Genomic DNA, 19,387 nt, shown 5'->3' with positions numbered 1-19,387 from the left:
TGAGTAAACTTTATTAATACCACACCAGGAAATTTAGTCAACACCTTGCACAAATACTTAGAGACAGACAGGATAGTTGCACACAAGAGAATAGGCTATGTATATATAAATAGATAATTAGATAAATATATGTGCATATATACAGTATATACACATGGGAATACTGGGGGGGTGGGAGTGTGGGGAAACATACTCAGTAGTATTAATAATTACAAGATTTACAATAGTTCAGATGCCTCCATGTCCTGCAGAAGCTCGGACACAACTGTAAAATCAATGTGTAATGTGTAATGAAATTAATACAGGGGCTGAGCAGGAGTCGAACCTACAATCAGCGTTGGACTAAAAAGCGAGTCGAGCCAGCCAGGAGTCGAACCTAGAATCTTCTGATCCGTAGTCAGACGCGTTATCCATTGCGCCACTGGCCCGCACTACGAACATTTTGGATCCCACATTGATTTTATTTAACTAACCATGTACGGGCAATAATTGTGATTATGGTTAGGAAGTTTATTGTAAATATTCTTGCGCCACCCATACACGCATACATTCCGAGAGAAGCGCAATGTTGACGCCCGCTGAGCAGTTGTGACGTCATACCAGATATTCTGCTTCTTTGCTGCAATAAAAAGCCTGAACGCTGCATTTTCAGCAGCTTATAGCACACATCACTACTTATGCAGTTAGACAAAGGCTCAACTAACAAATACACACAATAGAGTCAACTGTAGAAATCAAAGTGAGCAGAAAACACTAAAATGTACTTGCGGTTCAACGACCTGGCAACCTACGCAATGGGTACGTAGTTGTTGACATGGCTCAAGAAATCGAGGTTTTCGTCGAAATACTCCGTTTTGACACTCATTTTGTGGAATATACTACAGGATAACTTCAATCATCGTCGTATCAAATGTAATTATATTTAGCGTATTGCTCTCCCTCACTGAATGTAGGTAAATAGATCGACTGTATGAGTCAAACATGGCAACCATGAAGCAAAACCGGAAAAGGCTGCACGCGGGAACTTTTCTAAATGTTATGAAAGCGACGCGACAGACATGTATTAGTTTTATGGACTAAACTGTTGAAATAAACGAAACGAAGTGAAAGTAAGGACACAGCTGAGCTCGCTATCTGGATCATGATGGCAGCACTGGATAAAATCGTCTCACTGTCAGGTGAAGACACCACTACTGAGCTTCAGAAGTACTTGTCCTCTCTTTCAAATGATCAAGTAAGTTTCTTTAATTACTATAATCAGTGTAGTAATTCCAGATGTGCTAACCTATAATAACGTGTTTTTGTTTGTTTGTTTGTTTTTTGCTCTTTGTTTACCTGTTTTCCAGCTCCTCGCTGTCGTCACCAACAGTTCACTAAAGGGCAAGAAGGTCAGTGCCGTGATAAAAGGCATATTTAAAGGTATGTATACTCAGGTGTCACTGTGTTGAAGAGGCAGATCTCTCGTAGAAATCATGGAAGGTATATTTGATGTATGGACATGTAAAGCCTTATTTGAGTCTTGTTTGTTTAGGCTCTCCAGCCAGCACCAGTGAAGGATCAAAACGCAGACTGATGCTGTACGAGCATCTCATCCCTCTGTGTGAGTCCGGGGACCTTCAGGCTGATGTGGTTGCTGATATTATTGGACTGCTGATGCTGGAGGTAAAATCAACATCAGGCACGTCTGAACATATTGCACTGTGCTGAGTTTTGCTTTTCATTCATGTGTTCAGTGTGTCTAATTCTCTTTGCCTTCTCGGTTGTAAACACAGACGCATACGCTGTCCGGGCCATCGCTCATACAATTGGCATCTCTTTTTGTCGATGCCATCAAAGGTGGGAAAAAAGGCATTGGGAAATCCTTGGAGCTGTTTCCCACGGTCCTCACTGCACTTACAGCCTGTGAAGCCTTGTCTTATGGCAAAGGTAACCCACGTCTCAAAGCCCCTCCAAATACGTAAATGTTATCATCCGCAAGGTGCCCCCCTTTTTTTTAAAGATTAAATTGTTTTATGTTTCTTAGGGGAACTCAGTGGTGAAGAATACAAAAAACAGCTGATTAACACCCTCTGCTCAAGCAGGTGAGGACACGTCAGGCTTTAAGTAACACTACAGTACATTTGAGAGATTGCTGGACAGCATTGTACTCCCTTTTACTGGATGTTTAGGGTATTACAAATTCTCGTTGCCGTATGTTTGTTTTTTTCTTGATTTTACGCAGATGGGACCCTCAGTGTGTTATCCACTTGACCACCATGTTCAGGTAATATCTTTTATTCAAAGACCAATGAAATGCTCTGACACAGTTCAGTTACATTATGCCAGCATTCTCCCATTTCTACTTTTGCCTTTTTTGTTTATGTCTGTGAAATGCTTCATTGTAGAGATGTTCCCTTGTCATCGGAGGAGCTGCAGTTTGTGGTGGAGAAAGCACTGCGAATGTTCACCAAGCTAGATTTGCAGGAGATCCCTCCATTAGTTTACCAGCTGCTTCTGCTATCGGCAAAGGTGAGTGTCAAACATCATGCTGACTTGAGGCTATGGCAATCAATGTTCTCTCTTTTATGTAATTAAGTGAATGTTGGTCATGCTCTCTTCCAGGGTTGTAAGAGACAAGTATTGGATGGAATCATCACTTTTTTTAAAGAGCAAGACGTTCGCCAGGAGGAGGAGCAGAAACACGGAGAGTGAGTGATTTAAACACAGAATTTTGCAATACATTGCTCACTCTGGATTTCACTGATAGTTTCTCTTTGCTGTCTCTTCCTCAGGAGCCTGGACCTAGAGGTTCAGTCGATTCCACAGGACCAGCTCAGACACGTGGAGGGCACTGTCATTCTCCACATAGTCTTTGCCATACGACTCAACCATGAGCTTGGAAGAGAATTCCTGAAAAGCTTCAAGGTTCTAAAATATATATGTTTTTTTTCACATTTCAATGGGATTCGCAACGTCTTCCGTACCGTAAATCTTGATTGCACTTCTGCAGACATCCTATGGGGATCTGTGTCCTTTCAGTGCGGCCCTGTTGCTCTCTGTGGCTCGTATCCAGCGTTACGAAGAGCAGGTGACTGTCCTTTCCATACTTGTTTGGCTCTTGTTTCACTGTATTTTACTTGTGCACACATTTTTTCTTCATTTTTCTGTTTTGAGTAGGTGTTCGACCTTTTGAAAGGGGCAATCATCAAGAGCTTCAAGGATGGTCAGCTGCAGCAGGGCTCCAAGTTCTTGCAGGACATCGTGCCAAGACACCGTAGTGTGGCTCAAATGATAGTGGACGCGGTGAAGAACAGGTCAGAGTGAAAAGTTATTTCCATTCATTTTCTTTTACCGCTTATATCTTGGTCCGTCGTAGCCAATTCCAGCTGACTATGGGTCGGGTTCAGGGTACACCCTGTACTGGTCAGATAAGATAGTTGATGTTTTTCATAAAACCTTCAAAGTGATGGTTGTATTTTTATCTGTGATTGTGGAAAAATACAAGTCTTTACAGTGAAATTCCCTAAAAATTCATATAATATCTTTAATTTGTTGTAACTGCATTTCAGCTCTGCGGAGAAAATATCAATTAAATGTTTCAATCATTATGAATTGTAGTTATATAAACTGAAATCCTGCCGGTCTAATCTTGAATTGATAAAATCCGGATTTTGCTGATTTAAGTTGTGTTTAATATTCAGGGTCTTTCAGTGCTTCTAGTAATAAAAGCTGAAATGATCTAAACTCTTGTTCACACAAACATGATTTTAGAATTGGATCGGCTCATGTGGATTGCATCTCTCCACCTTCTTAGTGTGTTTGGATGGGACCATGTCACTCAAGGACTGGTGCAGCTGGGCTTCTTCCTCATGGACACGTTTGGACCCAAACCTGGACCGTTTGGCAAAGCAACAGACGCGTCTGTTACTGTAGCCCGGACCCCGACTCAACTGGCGTGTAAGCTCGGAGGACAGGTGCTCCTTCAGGGCTTCAAGGTAACGCTTCGTTTTCATCTGATTACCACGCGGTAAATGACCGATACGCACCGATAACATGTTTATGCTGCTGTGTTTGTGTTGGTCCGCCACAGGTGCACGAACCAATCAGAAGTGAGATACTGGAGCAGGTCTTGAATCGACTGGTCGCAAAGTCAGCCTCACCAGTCAATCATTACTTAGGTAGGACATTACAACAGTTACATTTTGCTGTCAGTGAGATGCATCTAAAGGTTAATTTGACATAGTTTAGTAACTACATCCTCTTTTTTCTTTTTTTTTTTTTTTTTGGTTTTGTCTCAGAACTATTTTCTGACATTGTGATCTCTGCTCCCATGATCCTTTTGGAGTCATCCTGCAAGCTGACGGAGACATTTGACCACTTGTCATACCTGCCCTTGTCCACAGTTCAAGGTCTACTGAAAGCCATTCAGGTAGTTCCACACAGAGAGGGAGCCATGTGCACATTCTAGAGGTCTTTGTTGCCTAACCAGATCTTCTCTGATTCTCCAGCCTCTTCTCAAGGTCAGCATGTCCCTGAAAGACGCCTTAATTTTAGTTCTTCGCAAAGCCATGTTTTCCAGGTAAACACTGATATGCTTTTATACAATGCTTTTGAGTATGGACAGCCGTGGCCTTGGTTAGGAAAGAACGCCTTGTAAGCAGAGTTTTGCTGCTAAATTAATTTCTCATCACTGTTTTCTATTCACTAGCCATTTGGAGGGCAGGAAGTCTGCAGTGACTGGTTTCTTGTTGCTGCTCAAGAACTTCAAAGTGTTGGGCAGCTTGGCTTCCAGTCAGTGCAGCCAGGCCATGTCTTCCAGCCAGGTACACTTTCAGTCCACATCTGCACACGGCCTGTATGCATTTGTAACAAGGGAGCTTTTGGAATGCCTGTTGCTGGATCGAGTCAGCAATTTCGCTCTTCTTTGAACCTCGGCAATAGGTGCAAGTAGATGTTCACTCTCGGTACAACTCTGCTGCAAACGAGGCGTTCTGCCTGGAGATCCTCAGCAGCCTGCGTCGCTGCCTTGGCCAACAGGCTGACGTGCGCCTCATGCTCTACGAGGTCAGACATTTTCCTATCTGTCACGTTCATGGGCTTATTTGAAACATACTGGTCAGATTGCTCCTCCCTAAGCTGAGGAAACACGTGCTTTATTAACTTTGTACACCACAGTTAGGACTTTATGTTAAAATGTCCTGGAGTGTGATTTGTTGTAACACTCTTCAGGGTTTCTATGACGTCCTTCGTCGCAATTCTCAACTCGCGAGCTCCATCATGCAGACTCTCATCTCACAGGTATGTCTGCACCCGTACATGGTGTGTTTCGTATAGTTGTGGGCCTGAGAGGTGCATTTCAAGTCTTTGTGTCTCCAGCTGAAAAGATACTATGAACCTGAGCAAGACCTCCTGCCCCCGGTGAAACTAGAGCCGTGCATCACTGCTCAGGGAGACCAAGTCTTTCTCCAGGAGCCTCTGGTACTCCCATCTGCACAGTATGGATCTATTTCTGCAGCTGTGTTTTAGCCGTGCTGGTATGCTAGAAAAAGTATTTATTCAATTTCAGGCACATCTGGTGAGCTGTACTGTGCAGTGTTTGCTGTGTCTGCAAAACATGCAAAAGTCAGCCAATCCTGATGCTGATGGCAGCGATGATGAAGAGGAGGACGGATATCAGTCCGACTTGCACACAATTTTGGAGAGCATGACAAGGCGCATGATCAAGAGTGAGCTGGAAGACTTCGAGCTGGTATGTATTTACAAGAAACACATGTATTTAAAAAAAAAAAAAAAAAAAAAGGGACACAAAGTAGTAGGTGGACTGCTTTCACAGTTGGTATCGATGCGCTTTTTAGTTTATAAAGTTGGAGCACTGGAAATATTGCCTCAATTTTTTTTTTCCACTTTCTCTGTGGTTCTCAGGATAAGTCAGCAGAGTTTTCACTTGGGTCCGGTGTTGGAGTGAAGAATAACATCTATGCTGTGCTGGTGATGGGGCTATATGAGGTCCTCATGGAGTACAACTTCAACAAAGCCAACTACAGGTAGCACACATCTCCTCGTTTTATGGAAGATTTCACAGCCGTGTTCAGAAGTGTTTTTTCTTTTTTTTGTAATTGATGCATTTGTTTCTGTGTCCTTCAGCAAAAACAGCTTTGAGGAGCTTCTTCAGCTGTTTAATTGCTATCACAAGCTGGCTGAGATCTTGAAGGAGAAATCTGGAAAAGGTCGAGCACCCTCAAACAAAACGGCCCGCAGTTTGCTCACTATGGGTTTTGTTTCCACCCTCGTCACTGCGCTCTTCAGGTAAATTGAGTGAAGGACCACAGTTTGGCATGGCTGACATGCTGTTTGGTTCTCTGCATACCACTCCGATTGTCGCCTGATGTTCAAGAATGGTCATACATTGCTTCTTCATGCAACACCAATCGTAAAAAGAAAATACATCAACTGGCCTTTCCAGTAGTTCCACAACACCATTCAAATACAGCAGACAAGACGGCATATCACAGCGTTTACAGCAGTCAAAACATGTACAGCGTACACCTGCCCACGTCAAGAAACCTTCCCTTATAGACCCAGAGCGCCACCCAGTGGCCATACCAATAACCCTCATTTGGCTCCTACAACAGGGATCCCGTCTCATTACACTTGATAAGCTCTGTATATCTGCACTTGATGTACTTCACACGTTCTGAAATTAGTTTCAGAAAATTGAATTAAAATCGTTTCCAATTCCAAGAATTCATTGAAAATAATAAAATTTTCTAAACTAAAAATAGTTTGCAGACATGCAACAGGGAAGTACTAATACATTCAAGGGAACTGTTTTTCTTTTTTCTAGAGACGATTCTCAGAGCAGAGAGGAGGCTCTGTCTGTGCTTCGCTCAAGTGGAGAATTTCAGCGCTATGCAGTCAGTGTGGCCGTCCAGAAGATCCAACAGCTGGAAGAATCGGGACACACAGACGGTCCAGACGGACAGAGCGCAGAAAAAACCTTCCGCTTCCTCTGTGACATGACAAGGTTAAAATCTCTTGGAATGAATAGCGCCGCTTTTGCTGTATTCACATTTGTGTTGTACGATAGATAGATAGATTTATTGGTCATTTATTGGTCATTTCAATTCTCATTAATATTAATAATTTTGTTGCAGTTGGCTCAGGTCCAACTGAAATATAATAATCACTGCAGCTGCGGCTGACCTGGGCGCCGCCATCTTAAAGATCTTGAAAATAACTGTATTTGTGTATTTCGTTTGTGGAAGTCTTAATGCTGTCATATGATCGCTGATGTTCCCCAAACAAGCAGATCGACTTGGTTTGCAAAGCATTTCTTTAACAAGGGGCAAGCATGCTTTTCACCTCCAATTGAACGTTCGTGAAATTTGTTTGACTGAAATCCATCTTAACCAACAAACAGATCAAATACCTGATATGATGGATGTTTTGCGACAGACTGTAACTAACTGCACAATTTAGGAATTCCTATTGCTGTTTTTAAACCTTTGATACAAATTCTGGAGTTTGAGTTTATAGCTAGTAAAACAAATACCACTGCAATAATCTAATATGATGTAATGTGTTGCAGTTAGCCCAATGCACTGCATCGTTATGGAAGTTATGTACAAGTCACAACTGCTGTCTCGTCTCTCGGTGCAACATTTTTGCCACCGCAAGCGAAGACTGCTTTAGTTTTTGTTCACACCAGTTTTTATTCTCAGTGAGCCTTTGGAGCGCTCACTTCCCTTTTATCTAATTGCTGTCCCAGTGTGCTGATGTGGCGCTACTCAAACAGCCCTGGTGTGGTGGAGGAGGCGGCGAAGAAGGAGAAGCACAGCAGCATGTCTCAGCTTTGTTTGGAGGGTCTGCTCAGGATCTTCTCAACCTGCCAGCAGCGCTGCCCTGACAAGATGACTCAGCTGCTCTCCACCATGGGTCAGACATGAACTGTAAAATAGTCGATTGGATTTTGCAAAATATGCTGGAATTCAACATATTGCATGTCTTTTTTTTTTCGTTTTTTTTCCTTACAGATATCGCAGATGATGATAATGATGGCAGGCAAAATGACGGCAGCGTTTCAGAGATGAACTACTGTTACATCCGGCAGTTTCAGGTGTGTCTGTGTAGACATGATTACATCTCAGGGCCTCTGAACACCTATTCTAGCACGGAGTTCATGTGCAATGTAGAATGTAAACCTCTGCACAAAATACTACAATAGACCACATCATTACGACTCCTTTCCAGGACACTACCTCCTCCGTCTTGTGTTTACCCCTACTGAATTGTCCATTTGTCTATTTCCACCAACCAAAAGCATTGGTGGCTGTTTTATTTTAACGGTTTCCGTTTTGTTCCGGTTTACTTGTACAGAAGCAATAGTGATCGTACGTGTAGTGACGGTAAAGTGCTTGAATTGAAATTATTCCGAACGGGCAAGAGCAGATTCAATATAACACGTTTTTCCTTTCCCGTCAAAGAGAGCGCTGTTCTCCCACCTAACTGCAGGTGAGGACAGCTTTAACAGCAAAGAAGCTCAGCTGCTTGTCAACATCTTGAGCGTGCTCGCACGCCAACTGAACCCCTCCTCCCAACAGGTACGTGAACCCTCGTCTCATTCGGGGAAGACATTTCTTTTTGGGGGGGGGGGGGGGGGGGGGGGGGGTTGTATTCTTTTAACGCTTCTGCATATATCCAACAGTTTGTTCAGATGATCACATGGACGGTGAAAATCTGCAAAGAAACCAGTTTTGGTGAGTGACCTCAAGCTGAGGTTTTCATACATTGCTATATAATGTTACAATTTGTCTCTCTGATCATAATGAGGAGCACAAATAAAGTAGCCTCTCTAATAAAGTTGCTCATCTCTCTTATTCCGAATCTCTTTGCTCTTTTGCTAGGCACAGTCATGTGTGTTCTAAAAAGAACTTTCTTTACTCTTCCAGATGATACTGCATTCTCACGGGGGCAGCTCTCACTTCTCTTCAGCCTTCATGTGCTCTACAAGAGTCCCGTGAGCCTGCTGCTGGAGCTCTGCCAAGACATTCACAGCCATCTGGGAGACATTGATCAGGTAACTTTTTCAAGTTTCCAGAGACCGAGCAGTGCATCGGCATATCATGGAGATACAATTGCAGATGAATAATTTGCTCACTTGGCACACACGACCTCAATTCATGTAAAGATGAGCCATAGTATTCGATTTATTTTCACACTGTTGAATTTTACGTCCCTATTATTTTCTTTACTGCAAGGAATTTATATGAAATTGGCACAGGTCACATATTGTGGCATTAAAAACAGTGCATTTGAAGGATTCTATTTTCTGTCCTGTCTTAATGCGTTTGAACAAATAAAATAGAGTGGACTTGTTAATGCAGCAATTTCTTTTATTCTGCTTTTTCCTCCTCTACAATTAGGACGTGGAGGTGGAGAAACAGTCTCATTTTGCCATCGTCAACATGAAGACTGCTGCTACAGCAACAGTGAGTGTTGGGTTTTCCTGGCACCGCCCTGAGGTCTGCCACGGCACATACGCCCCGTAGTGTTTTTCTCGCCGCACTCACCTTTATCATTTTAATCTCTTGTCCCAGCTGCTGGTCCTGTCTCAGGCTGACAGGGTGCTTGACGAAGTGGATTGGCTTATTGCCAGACAGAAAAGTCTGGCAGCCTCTGACAAATCGGACGCTGGTGAGAAGCCCTTTGCACTTATACTCGGCTGGATTGATGCAGCGAGTTGAGATCGGACGAGGGGAGAGAGGCATTTGTTAGAGGGCGGCACTAAACTTCTGTCCTGGCGTTGCAGCTGAGGCCACGCAGGGCGCCATCCAGCAGGATCCGGTGCAGAAGGCGGTGGCTCTGCAGCTCGGCACCCTGCTGACGGCGTTAAACGAACTGGTGCAGACGGCTCTTCCCTTGGGAAACTCCACCATCACGCTGCTGAAAGTCCTGACACGCACCTACACCATCCTCACCACCCTGGTTAAATATGTGCGTGTTTCTTCCTTCGCTTATTTCAGTGAGAAGGCAGCCGATGCATTTTAGTCCGATGTCTTCTTCCCTCGTGTATTTCAGTACATTCAAGTGTGTGGCAGCCAGCATGGAGCTCTTCCAGCTCGCTTTGAGAAGCTGGTAAGACTAAAGTAGATTTATTTTTTTGTTGTTCGTTTGAGGCTTTTAGTATTATTGTCACAGTAACTTGATCACTTATGTGCAGGTGAAATTATCGGGTTCCCACCTGACGCCACAGTGCTACGCTTTCATCACCTATGCACAGGTACAGCGGTGAAGTTTGGCTTTGCATGTAACTTTCCCCTCATCAAGTGTTTCGCTTTCAAGACTATTTTCTTCTGTCAAGGCTGCAGAGTTCAGTGGCGGAGGATCAGATGACAAGAAGAAAAAGAGGAAGAATGAAGTTAACACTGTTGCCTCAGTAAGGGTGTTTATCTTTTATAAATGTTATGGAAAACAATTATACACAAGTCTCAAATTTAAACAAATCTGCTTTAATGAACCCATTCAGGCAAAACTTCAGCGTGACACCAAAGCCATCCCCAACTTGATCTTCAGTATCGAACAGTATGAGAAGTTTCTCATCACTCTCTCAAAGAAATCAAAGGTTGGTGTCGGCTGAACTACAAAAGCTTCAGGCAATACTCAACCACAACAAAAAGGTTCATTGAACGTTTCACCCACACCTCTCTGTGTTGGTTCAGGTTAACCTGATGCAGCACATGAAGCTGAGCACTTCAAGAGATTTCCGCATCAACCCCAGTACTCTGGACGCGGCCCTGCGAGAGCAGGACGACAGTCAGGAGGTCCGTTCCAGCTCAGACCCTTACCGTCTTTAACACTGTTCCTCTTTTGGGGATTAGTATTTAACTGTATCAGTGCTGGAAGTGTTTCCTCCTTTTGGTGAACGTGGCTGAAATATTTTCTTCATGGTTGTGAGTGTGATGATAATAACTGTGTCTCTGATTGCTCTGTGGTCTCTTGTTTTTCCACTTCTCAGCCCGCAGACTCACAGGATGCAGAGGAGACACAAGAACCCAAACGCAAGAAGAGGAAACAGTGAGCTGATGCACAACTCCACTCATTTAAACTCAAACCAGCCGATCAGAATTCACCCAGCAGTCCGTTCGAAACCCCTCCGTGATGTTAAACTGCTGTCATCCTGTCATCTTCCTTTGTTCAGAGAGCCTCTGGTGATGTTAATGATTTGGTAGATGTCCACGGCCTCGCCTAAGGAAAGTTTGCACACTTTGTTTAAATGTTTGAGTTCCAATGGTTCACTTTATGCAAAAGAAATATGTCTTTTAAATGTACTTCTACAAACACATGCAGTTCTACTAAACTGACATTTAAGTTGTTGTTATAAAGTATTTAGCTTGAGCCTTCTTCATGACTACTTGGTTACAAAGAGAAGAAGTGGATCATATCATGGAATCTGTAAGACATTTAGAGCAGAACTTCTCCAGAGGTTTTGTGTTCATTTTCTTTTCTTTCACTCAGTCAGACGTGGTAATTTTTTTTGTCTCAACTTTCTGATATAAAAATATTAAATGCACGGCTCCACAATTCATGACTTTAATGATTTACTCTTGAAGTAATCATTGTGTTTAGATGTGACATCTAGTACAACTTTTGAAAACTAAGAGACATAAAAGCAAAAGCTTCTATTGAAAAATTGTCTATTTAAATCTAAGTTGGTGAAGCTACTACAGAGATCCAAGAGCTGCTCGAGTTACTTAAATTTAGACTGAGGTGAGAGTTCAATTCCTCGTTACAAGACAACGTCTTGTCTTGTGTGCCGGCTCTATGCTGGATGTGGTTGTGGAGAACTCACCAGGTGGCAGGCCGTAGCGCCGTTCCATACCGGTGGGATTGGAGGGAGTCACACAGTCCATGGTGACCTCCTTCCTCAGGCACTGGTCAATGTCGACTGCACTGAAGAACGCCACCGACTGAGGAAGGTCCTGCATCCCCAACGCGTGTGCGAACACGCTCCTGCAGGGAGCAAAAACGGCTCAATCTGCAAAAAGCTGACAACTACATCGGGAACATTTTTGACAAGGACAACTCGGCCGTAAGCGGACCTCGTCAGCAGGTTTGTGATCTGAAGTGCCAGCGCGGCTCGGTAACGGTCTTCGCTGCAGACCAGGTACCGCACCTCATCGTGGATGCTGATGCAGAAACGGCCGTCGATGTTGTGCTCCTCGAACAGCCACTTCATGGCCACCAACATCAGATGGAGATAGTCGACTGCAGAGCTCTGGACAACCCAGTTGACTCGACTGGTGATGAACTGACAGAACAAATAAATATGGATCACCTGTATTCTCAGCCACTGCAAAATGATTAGCAATAACTTCTGAAAAACCTATATAATTGATTAAAAACACATAATTACATTTAATATAAAAAAATCTATTTTACAATAACTTTCCACAGCTGAAATAGTACAAAAACAACATAGTTGGTAAATGGATGGAGTTCACTTAAGTACTGTAACACTTTTATGTGTTTTAAACCTAAGTCATGTTCACCTATTTCCACACAAACTTACACGCCCATGGCTGCGTTGAGGTTCATTGTCTTGTATAAGAACATTCTGACACATCAAACTGCAGATGAGTCGCTACGTCTCACCTCATCTTTAACAGCACCGGGCTCCAGAGCTCTGCTAATCCTGCAGCCGAGAACAGGAGTGGCTGGCTGGGCTGACTGAGCAATTCTCTCCAGTTTGTTGAACATGTCCGACTCCGTACCTCCGGTCCACACGCGCTTCCCAACAATGTCCCACCTCTTTCGCCGGCTGAGGGGAAAATGTGGCAGAATATTTCAAAACAGACAAATAGTAGAGGTTATAATGGATTGTAGGCTATCATTTGAAATGTCGCCCCACCACTGTGAGGCCAGTCTTGTGATCCTTCGCAGTTCTTGTAGAGAGACGCTTCCGTCTTCCTCCCTCTGCACGTCGATATCCAGCTCTTTGACCAGCCACTCGCCGTCCTCTGACAGATGGTATCTGTCAAATAAGGCAGGAACAGAAGTCACAATTATCATCTCACTAAACATTAAATCCCAACTCGGTCACAAAAACCATGACACTTCTTAAAACTTACCTGCGTAAACCTTTCGTTAAGGCATACATCTGCCGGGCCTTACTGGCCGCTTCTTCCTGGCTGAGGCGGTGGTTGAACTGCATCAATAGTCTCTCAGCAAAAGGTTGTCCAGCACCATATATGCGGCCATAATTGAAGACCTTGGCATGATCTCGGCTGATCCCCACAGCATCTGCAGTGCGGCTGTGCAGGTCTGTGCCCTGACTCTTTTTTCCTTGGAGGGTCATCCAGCCAAATGCCGTGCAACCTGCAGCACAGAAACATTAAATTAACAGTTACCGTCATAGGCTTCTGGGTACAATACAAAAACTATGTCCTTGAGGATGATGAGGATTATTTATTTTATTTCAGACATATAAATCAAACCATTTTTAAAACATATGTACACAATTTTAAGCACATTTCATCTATTAAGTACCCATAGCCTTATAGCTTATGATGTATATAAACTAACTCATACCACATCCGCACACAAAGGGTAATTATGTCTGACAAGGAGCAGGAAGAAGCAAAGCTTCCTCCATTAAAGCTTCTGTCAACGGTTTCGGAATCCTAATACATTTGTTTCATTCCCTGAAATAATTGGTGAGCCAAACAAAGCCTAACCTTCATTTCTATACAGGATATAAACTTACACACATGTCCACCTATGAAAATGCATACGTACATAAATACATGAACATACATGTTTGCATACAACCATATCCACAACCTACAGCATTATGCATACCTCCGTCCTTATATATAATATCCAGAAATGAACAAGAGGCAAAGGAAAATCTTTCACCGTGCATGCCAGCGAAGTGAGCCTCTCCGAGCACAGCAGCAATCCACAACTCCTGAGAGTCGACGTCCGCCCCCACCAGGTGATATCCAGGCGGTACCTGCACCATCGCCTTCAGCTCACTGCCCACCCGATCCCGCTGACAACACGAAATGTTCCGAAAGAGTGTGCAAAAAAGAAGTAATAAAGTACATCATAAAGTAAATTAGAGTCATACCAAGTATATAAGTTTTAAAAGAATTTAACATTTCAAGTGCAAAGGGGAAACATTGAGAGTGAAGTGAAAATCACATTTCAAAAACAAAGCAGTTTCATTAAGAAAAGCGGACCATAACACTGAAGATGCATTTAGATCGATTTTTTATTTCTTTTTTTATTTATCTCCTCCCCCTGAAGTCGTCCAGACTGGGAGTGACCTCAGTGATTTCAGACGGTCCGTACTGAGGGGTCCTACCCGAGCATTGCTGGCGGTCAGCCACGTTGGCTCCACTGATCGACGCGTCACTGTTCCAGCAGTGACAACTTGAGGTAGGATGGCACCGTACTGACCCTCCTCCTCAAACTCTTTGTGCCTTTTGAAAGACCGACAAGACTGTCACATCCAGCAATGACACATCTCTGCTTAACGACATAACTAGTGACAGAATTACTTTTAATATACCTGCTGACAATACGAGGAAGCTCTCCCTTTCTGAGCCACAGCACCATCTGAGAACTGATCCGAAAAAAATAAATATGCATGCAACATTTTTAGCTTCAATAACGTCATCTTGAATAACTCTAATGTGGAAAGTGATGGTCACCTGATACGTTTTTGGGCATTCCTCCAGAAGGACATCATCTTGTTGATCTCCAGAGCTCGCGTGGCGTTCGTGCCGCCTCTTCCTGCTCGAAGAGTGCCGTCCTCCATTTTAGCCAGGAAGTCTTTAGAGAACGGGCTGCCGACGTTGTTGTGATTGCCATCCTGGTAACAGAAACTTCCAGTCAATCTGTGAAAGCAATGGTGCGACATGCGGCGGATCCAGATCATTCAGTACAAACAAAGCAACTTGTCTTCACCTTGTGCGGTAATTTAAAAAACCAGCAACCTGGAATATCGACATCATTGTACGGGCCATTTCCATGGTGATGACAATGACTCTGACCCTCCGCGTGATGGAGGTCTTCAGGCTGCCGACGCACAACACAAAGCACACCATTGACAATTAAAACATAAAAACGCAACATTACCAAGATCTGGTAAAAGAACAAAGACTGAAATACTCATTTATACACGTAAGGATAGTATATATACATAAACAGTTTGCTCACCATCTTTTTCTTCCGCTGCACACTTTGCATTGTCTTGATTCCATTTTCCTCTGACAACCTTTCCAGAGAACTTAACTCCTCCATCTTACACAGCAGGAGAAATAAATGTGTCTTCAACACTTTTTTTTTTTTAGATAAACAGCACTTTCATTTATCTATTTATCCATCTTCTATAACACTTGAGTTGTTCATTTTTCATTTTTTTCCCCCAGAACAACTTACAAGTCTTGAAAACCAATTTTCTTAATTTCACAGCTTTGTATTTTAGAATACATTAAGTGAATATGCACCTTATAAAATCATAACGATTTATTCAACAGCTGCTTGTCTGAGTATTAAGATTAACTGAAATACATGAAAATCTCTTATATCATTTAAAAGCAAGAGTGAGTTGTGCAAATGTCATGTTTGTTTAGGGTTTAAAGAGGTTGTGACTTTGAAAAAAAAGTTCAAAATTCAAACACCACAATACTGGAGGCATTTCCCACCACAAATAAATAATGCACCTTTTGCCATACTGTGCTGTCTGTCCAATTCAGGTCCTCTGCAGGGCTGGAGTCCAGATCTCCAGGCTGTCCCTTATTATTCTGCTCACAATACTCCCTGTGAACATTCCCAATCTCTCTGTAAAACATAACACAGCTTTAACTACATGTGCCACACTGTAATCTCAGGTAAAACAGTTCATCAGTCATGTATGATTGTCACACTGTCATGTCGTGATAAGACTGGCTCTCACTGTGTTTGAACTCTATCAAGTACCTGTGTGGACAGACAGGTCCTGTGTTTTCTTCCTGCAGATTCAAATTATCCCTGCGTCCAGGTACCAGATATCCCCACCCATGTTTCTCGGTGTAATGCAGCGGGAACCCGTCCCACGTCAGACCCATCAGCTTCGGGGTTAGTCTCATCTGCAGACTGATGAGACTGGCTCCAGGTGACCAGCTGTCGTCGTCAGACATCTTCTCACACAGCTTACGATACCACCTGGAAGACGAGGTGAAGGGGTGAAGAAGGACTGGTTGCCACTGTTTTGGGGAACAGGAAGAGGAAACCGATACCGGAATGCTTAGTGGTGTTTGGTCGTCAGCTCACCCTGGATGTCCTGGCAGATGTTGTCTTCTCTTTGGAAGTCGGTCCACCGTCTCCTTCAGCTTTTCAACAGCCAGTCTGCTGGTGCAAGGGCCGGCCATCTCCTCCTCAGTGGGTGGACCTGAGTCTAAAGTAACAGTTCGTGTACAAGATCTTGTCTGTTGTTTAATCACTATCCTTCTCACAATGACTTGGTACTGCACAAATTGAACACCGATTTAAAAAGAAATGTGCCAATGGAAAAACTAAATATGCATCCACCTTCTTCCCTCTCCGGAAGAGGAGTAGCAGCTTTCATTTCAGCTGCTTTTTTGGAACTTTTCCTCTTGCTGGTTGCAACTTTCTTCTGCTTAAACTCCTGCACGTCCCACTCAAGGTCCCAAAGCCAAGGATCGTCTTTGTATCTTCAAGAAATAAACAGAAATCGTACGTTTGTTTTTCACATTGTAAAAACAGACTTCTACTCCTTTTGAACACATTATTGTAGGTATAACATTGAATGACACGATGCCGTAGAGTTCAGGTCAGTACCTGTCGTCTTGAAGGAGCTGACAGGCGTCATCTGCTAAAGTCATGAGAGAGTTCTTCATCTCCCTCTCCAGCTCTTCATAAACATCCTGAGAATCTTCAAGGTATCGTCTCCAGCTCTGATTAACTGGCAGGTAACTCACACCCATTTCCAGCATCCCGGCAAATGTCACTGGATGAGGACACCTTACACAACACAGGGGAGGAAATATTATTATTAAACAAGAACAATACACAATTATTAGGGTTTTTATTAAATCATATTTGTTGGAATTGCTTTAGTGACCTCTCCATGAAAAGGGGGAGCTGCTCTGTGAAGATCTCATGTGTCGCTAGAACGTCCATAGCGCAATATCTCATCAACTCCTGTAGGTGGCAGCAAATGCACATTTATTTTTGTGTAACTACTTCTCATGAAAATACTAAACGGCTAGAAAACCTGGGATGTCCCCCTCAAGAGCGACAGTTAACTGACAATTTACGAAACATTTCATTCTGAACCTCTGACCTGGAAGTTGTTCCTGACATCCATCATGCTTCCCTTCACAAATATCTCTCTGGCTTCTTTCTGCAGCGGCGGCCCTCCCACATACAGAGCATGGACGTCAGTCAGATTGTTAATGCTGCTGATGTTTACCCAGTCCCAAGAGCCTACCTATAATCAAAACACCATTACAGACCCAAGATATGCTTAGGAAGGTTCCACAAAAAGCCAAATATTAGTCAGAATGTATATTGTAGGAACAGTATGGTTAAAAAGAGTACAAACCATTGGTCCGTCTCTTTTCTGTCCAGTTTTCTTGATATGTGCCTTGACCTCCTGAAGGCCCTTCTTTTTACCAAACTTGTTGGCCATCCACAGTGTGCGCTGGAAGCCCGTCAGCCCCGAGATTGCCATGTGCAAGCTCATTGTGTCTATGAAACGTACCTTTGAACCCTTAAAAGGGAAAGACAATACATTGATATGCAAAATTAATTGTGTAATAGGAACTGTGTCTGCTCCAGAGTTTCATTTTTCTCTCATGCAGCCAAGTCGAGAATAGATTTTTCAGAATACTAACCTTTAGCAGATACTGCTCCTTAATGAAAGAGCGATCAAAGCTGACGTTATGGCCCACCACAAGCCGTTCCTTCCACTGACCCCCTGGAGGGCGCGCAGAGTTAAATGGTGTCTCTAGTGGGATGAGGTCAGCAAGGGTGAGCTGGTTTGACCAGGTGTATCTCTCCTCAATCAGGCGTTTACTGCACCAGGAATACCTAGCAAATAGGACAATTAATACCTACCTGCTTTTCATTTACATGTCGGGTATGCTTTTCGTATGCAGTATTAGTAGAATGAAAGCAAGTCCTCACCAGTTTGTTGGGGACACGGCAACAGCCAGAGTGGGACACTGTCCCTCTGTTATGCACACTTCCACGTCAAACACGAGCGCAGATTCCTCTGGAAAATCAACTTTCTGACAGTCTCCATCAGACCCATACCGAGTCCATCCGACCTCCCAGCTCCATTCCTGAGGCATCGGTGGTAGTTCAGCTTTTTGCAGCTTGCTGGCAGCCTCAAGATAGGGGAGGCTCTGTTTTTGGGCCAAGATGCGAAAGTGTTCATCAATGTTTTTGCCATACATTTGTGGAAGTTTGAGCTCAACAGCAGGCAAGAGTGACGCTTCCTTCCCCCACAGCTGGTGTCTCTGCAAGTGCCCAATACTGCGTTCTACATCTTCTTCTCTGTACTCTGGCTCCTGCCCCCGAAAGATCTGCTCGTGGAGATTTCTGGACAGCATCTGGATGTTAAGTGGGTTCAGGCGGGTCTCTGTGGAGTCCTCGCCCTGAAGCGAGCGGGGTTCTGTGGAGTAAAAGGAGTGCAGGCACGTCCATTGTCGAGAGACTACAGTCCTCCGCAGAGGGCAGCGTAATACATGCAGCATCACCTCATCAGGACTTCTCAAGGAAGCTGAAAGAGATGGACACAGCAAAAAAAAAAAAAAAAAATGACATCCAATGACGTGTTAAACCAGTTGAAATATATTTAGGTATTTGAATCCATGCCTGACGTTCTGAGGCCACAAAGAACATATATGATAATCCAGGATGTGTATATGCTTGACATGTCCCATGCACAGATAAGGTAATCTCATTAAAAAGTGACCTCCTGACTTTAAAACCAACACAAGACAACTACTGGAGCATTGCTTGATAGCCAGCTTCATTTCACAGAAGGAGAAAATCAGTTTCACCACATTAATGTAGCTGCTGCATCACCTGTGTTTACATTGACGCTTAGCGGCTAAGCTAATGTGTTAAGCTCATCAACGCCAATATTTCACTTTCTTGATATGCTAACCAGGCCGTCTTATGAACACGACACCGTCACATGCATAACTTACTGCTAGATAAAAAGAAAGTATACAAAAAACAGATTTGAAGTCACTCCTCAGCACACTGTAGTTACCTCAGTCTTACCCACGGGGTTAGAAAAACATAACAAAGTAGAGCTCCCGCGCCACCGTGTGGTCTGGATGACTCTCTCCAACATAAAGTTGTTTTATTCAGAATGAAATGATCGGAC

The 19,387-nt window shown here is 43.5% G+C and overlaps 2 protein-coding genes across 2 annotated transcripts; one reads left to right on the top strand and one right to left on the bottom strand.

The window, feature by feature from the left end:
- The first annotated feature begins 1,015 nt into the window (after window positions 1-1,015).
- Window positions 1,016-11,557, top strand: fanci (FA complementation group I). The gene is made up of 37 exons (XM_080474895.1): window positions 1,016-1,234; window positions 1,347-1,419; window positions 1,532-1,662; window positions 1,773-1,926; window positions 2,024-2,081; window positions 2,222-2,263; window positions 2,385-2,508; window positions 2,602-2,687; window positions 2,772-2,904; window positions 2,990-3,067; window positions 3,157-3,293; window positions 3,794-3,974; window positions 4,070-4,157; window positions 4,278-4,408; window positions 4,488-4,558; window positions 4,688-4,802; window positions 4,921-5,043; window positions 5,209-5,277; window positions 5,356-5,457; window positions 5,546-5,728; window positions 5,902-6,023; window positions 6,124-6,285; window positions 6,824-7,003; window positions 7,748-7,914; window positions 8,013-8,095; window positions 8,463-8,579; window positions 8,684-8,735; window positions 8,928-9,055; window positions 9,402-9,467; window positions 9,576-9,672; window positions 9,788-9,972; window positions 10,057-10,113; window positions 10,199-10,258; window positions 10,340-10,414; window positions 10,505-10,600; window positions 10,698-10,799; window positions 10,994-11,557. The coding sequence occupies exons 1-37, from the start codon at window positions 1,142-1,144 to the stop codon at window positions 11,054-11,056; spliced, it is 3,984 nt and encodes a 1,327-aa protein (XP_080331021.1). The 5' UTR covers window positions 1,016-1,141; the 3' UTR covers window positions 11,057-11,557.
- On the bottom strand, window positions 10,414-19,304 carry polg (polymerase (DNA directed), gamma). The gene is made up of 23 exons (XM_080474896.1): window positions 19,271-19,304; window positions 18,175-18,772; window positions 17,883-18,078; window positions 17,591-17,758; window positions 17,330-17,476; window positions 17,108-17,187; window positions 16,825-17,007; window positions 16,555-16,697; window positions 16,297-16,420; window positions 15,964-16,188; window positions 15,708-15,825; window positions 15,202-15,285; window positions 14,950-15,060; window positions 14,694-14,854; window positions 14,552-14,605; window positions 14,345-14,462; window positions 13,894-14,029; window positions 13,107-13,353; window positions 12,887-13,009; window positions 12,631-12,796; window positions 12,078-12,286; window positions 11,828-11,988; window positions 10,414-11,223 (listed from the first exon to the last, which is right to left on the bottom strand). The coding sequence occupies exons 2-23, from the start codon at window positions 18,744-18,746 to the stop codon at window positions 11,159-11,161; spliced, it is 3,591 nt and encodes a 1,196-aa protein (XP_080331022.1). The 5' UTR covers window positions 18,747-18,772; window positions 19,271-19,304; the 3' UTR covers window positions 10,414-11,158.
- Between the last annotated feature and the right edge of the window lie 83 nt (window positions 19,305-19,387).

The sequence above is a fragment of the Lipophrys pholis genome (assembly GCF_963383615.2).
Source record: "Lipophrys pholis genome assembly, chromosome: 11".
In the NCBI taxonomy this organism is placed as follows: domain Eukaryota; kingdom Metazoa; phylum Chordata; class Actinopteri; order Blenniiformes; family Blenniidae; genus Lipophrys; species Lipophrys pholis.
Note: the sequence above shows the minus strand (reverse complement) of the source record. Positions and strands in the feature narration are given on the sequence as shown.

Coding starts and splice junctions, on each gene's coding strand:
- fanci (XM_080474895.1), top strand. CDS start 1,142: ATGATGGCAGCACTGGATAAAATCGTCTCACTGTCAGGTGAAGACACC. Junction 1,927..2,023: donor AGCCTTGTCTTATGGCAAAG/GTAACCCACGTC, acceptor TATGTTTCTTAG/GGGAACTCAGTGGTGAAGAA. Junction 4,158..4,277: donor ACCAGTCAATCATTACTTAG/GTAGGACATTAC, acceptor GTTTTGTCTCAG/AACTATTTTCTGACATTGTG.
- polg (XM_080474896.1), bottom strand. CDS start 18,746: ATGCTGCATGTATTACGCTGCCCTCTGCGGAGGACTGTAGTCTCTCGA. Junction 12,797..12,886: donor ACAAGACTGGCCTCACAGTG/GTGGGGCGACAT, acceptor TTTTCCCCTCAG/CCGGCGAAAGAGGTGGGACA. Junction 12,287..12,630: donor CCGGTGCTGTTAAAGATGAG/GTGAGACGTAGC, acceptor TTGTTCTGTCAG/TTCATCACCAGTCGAGTCAA.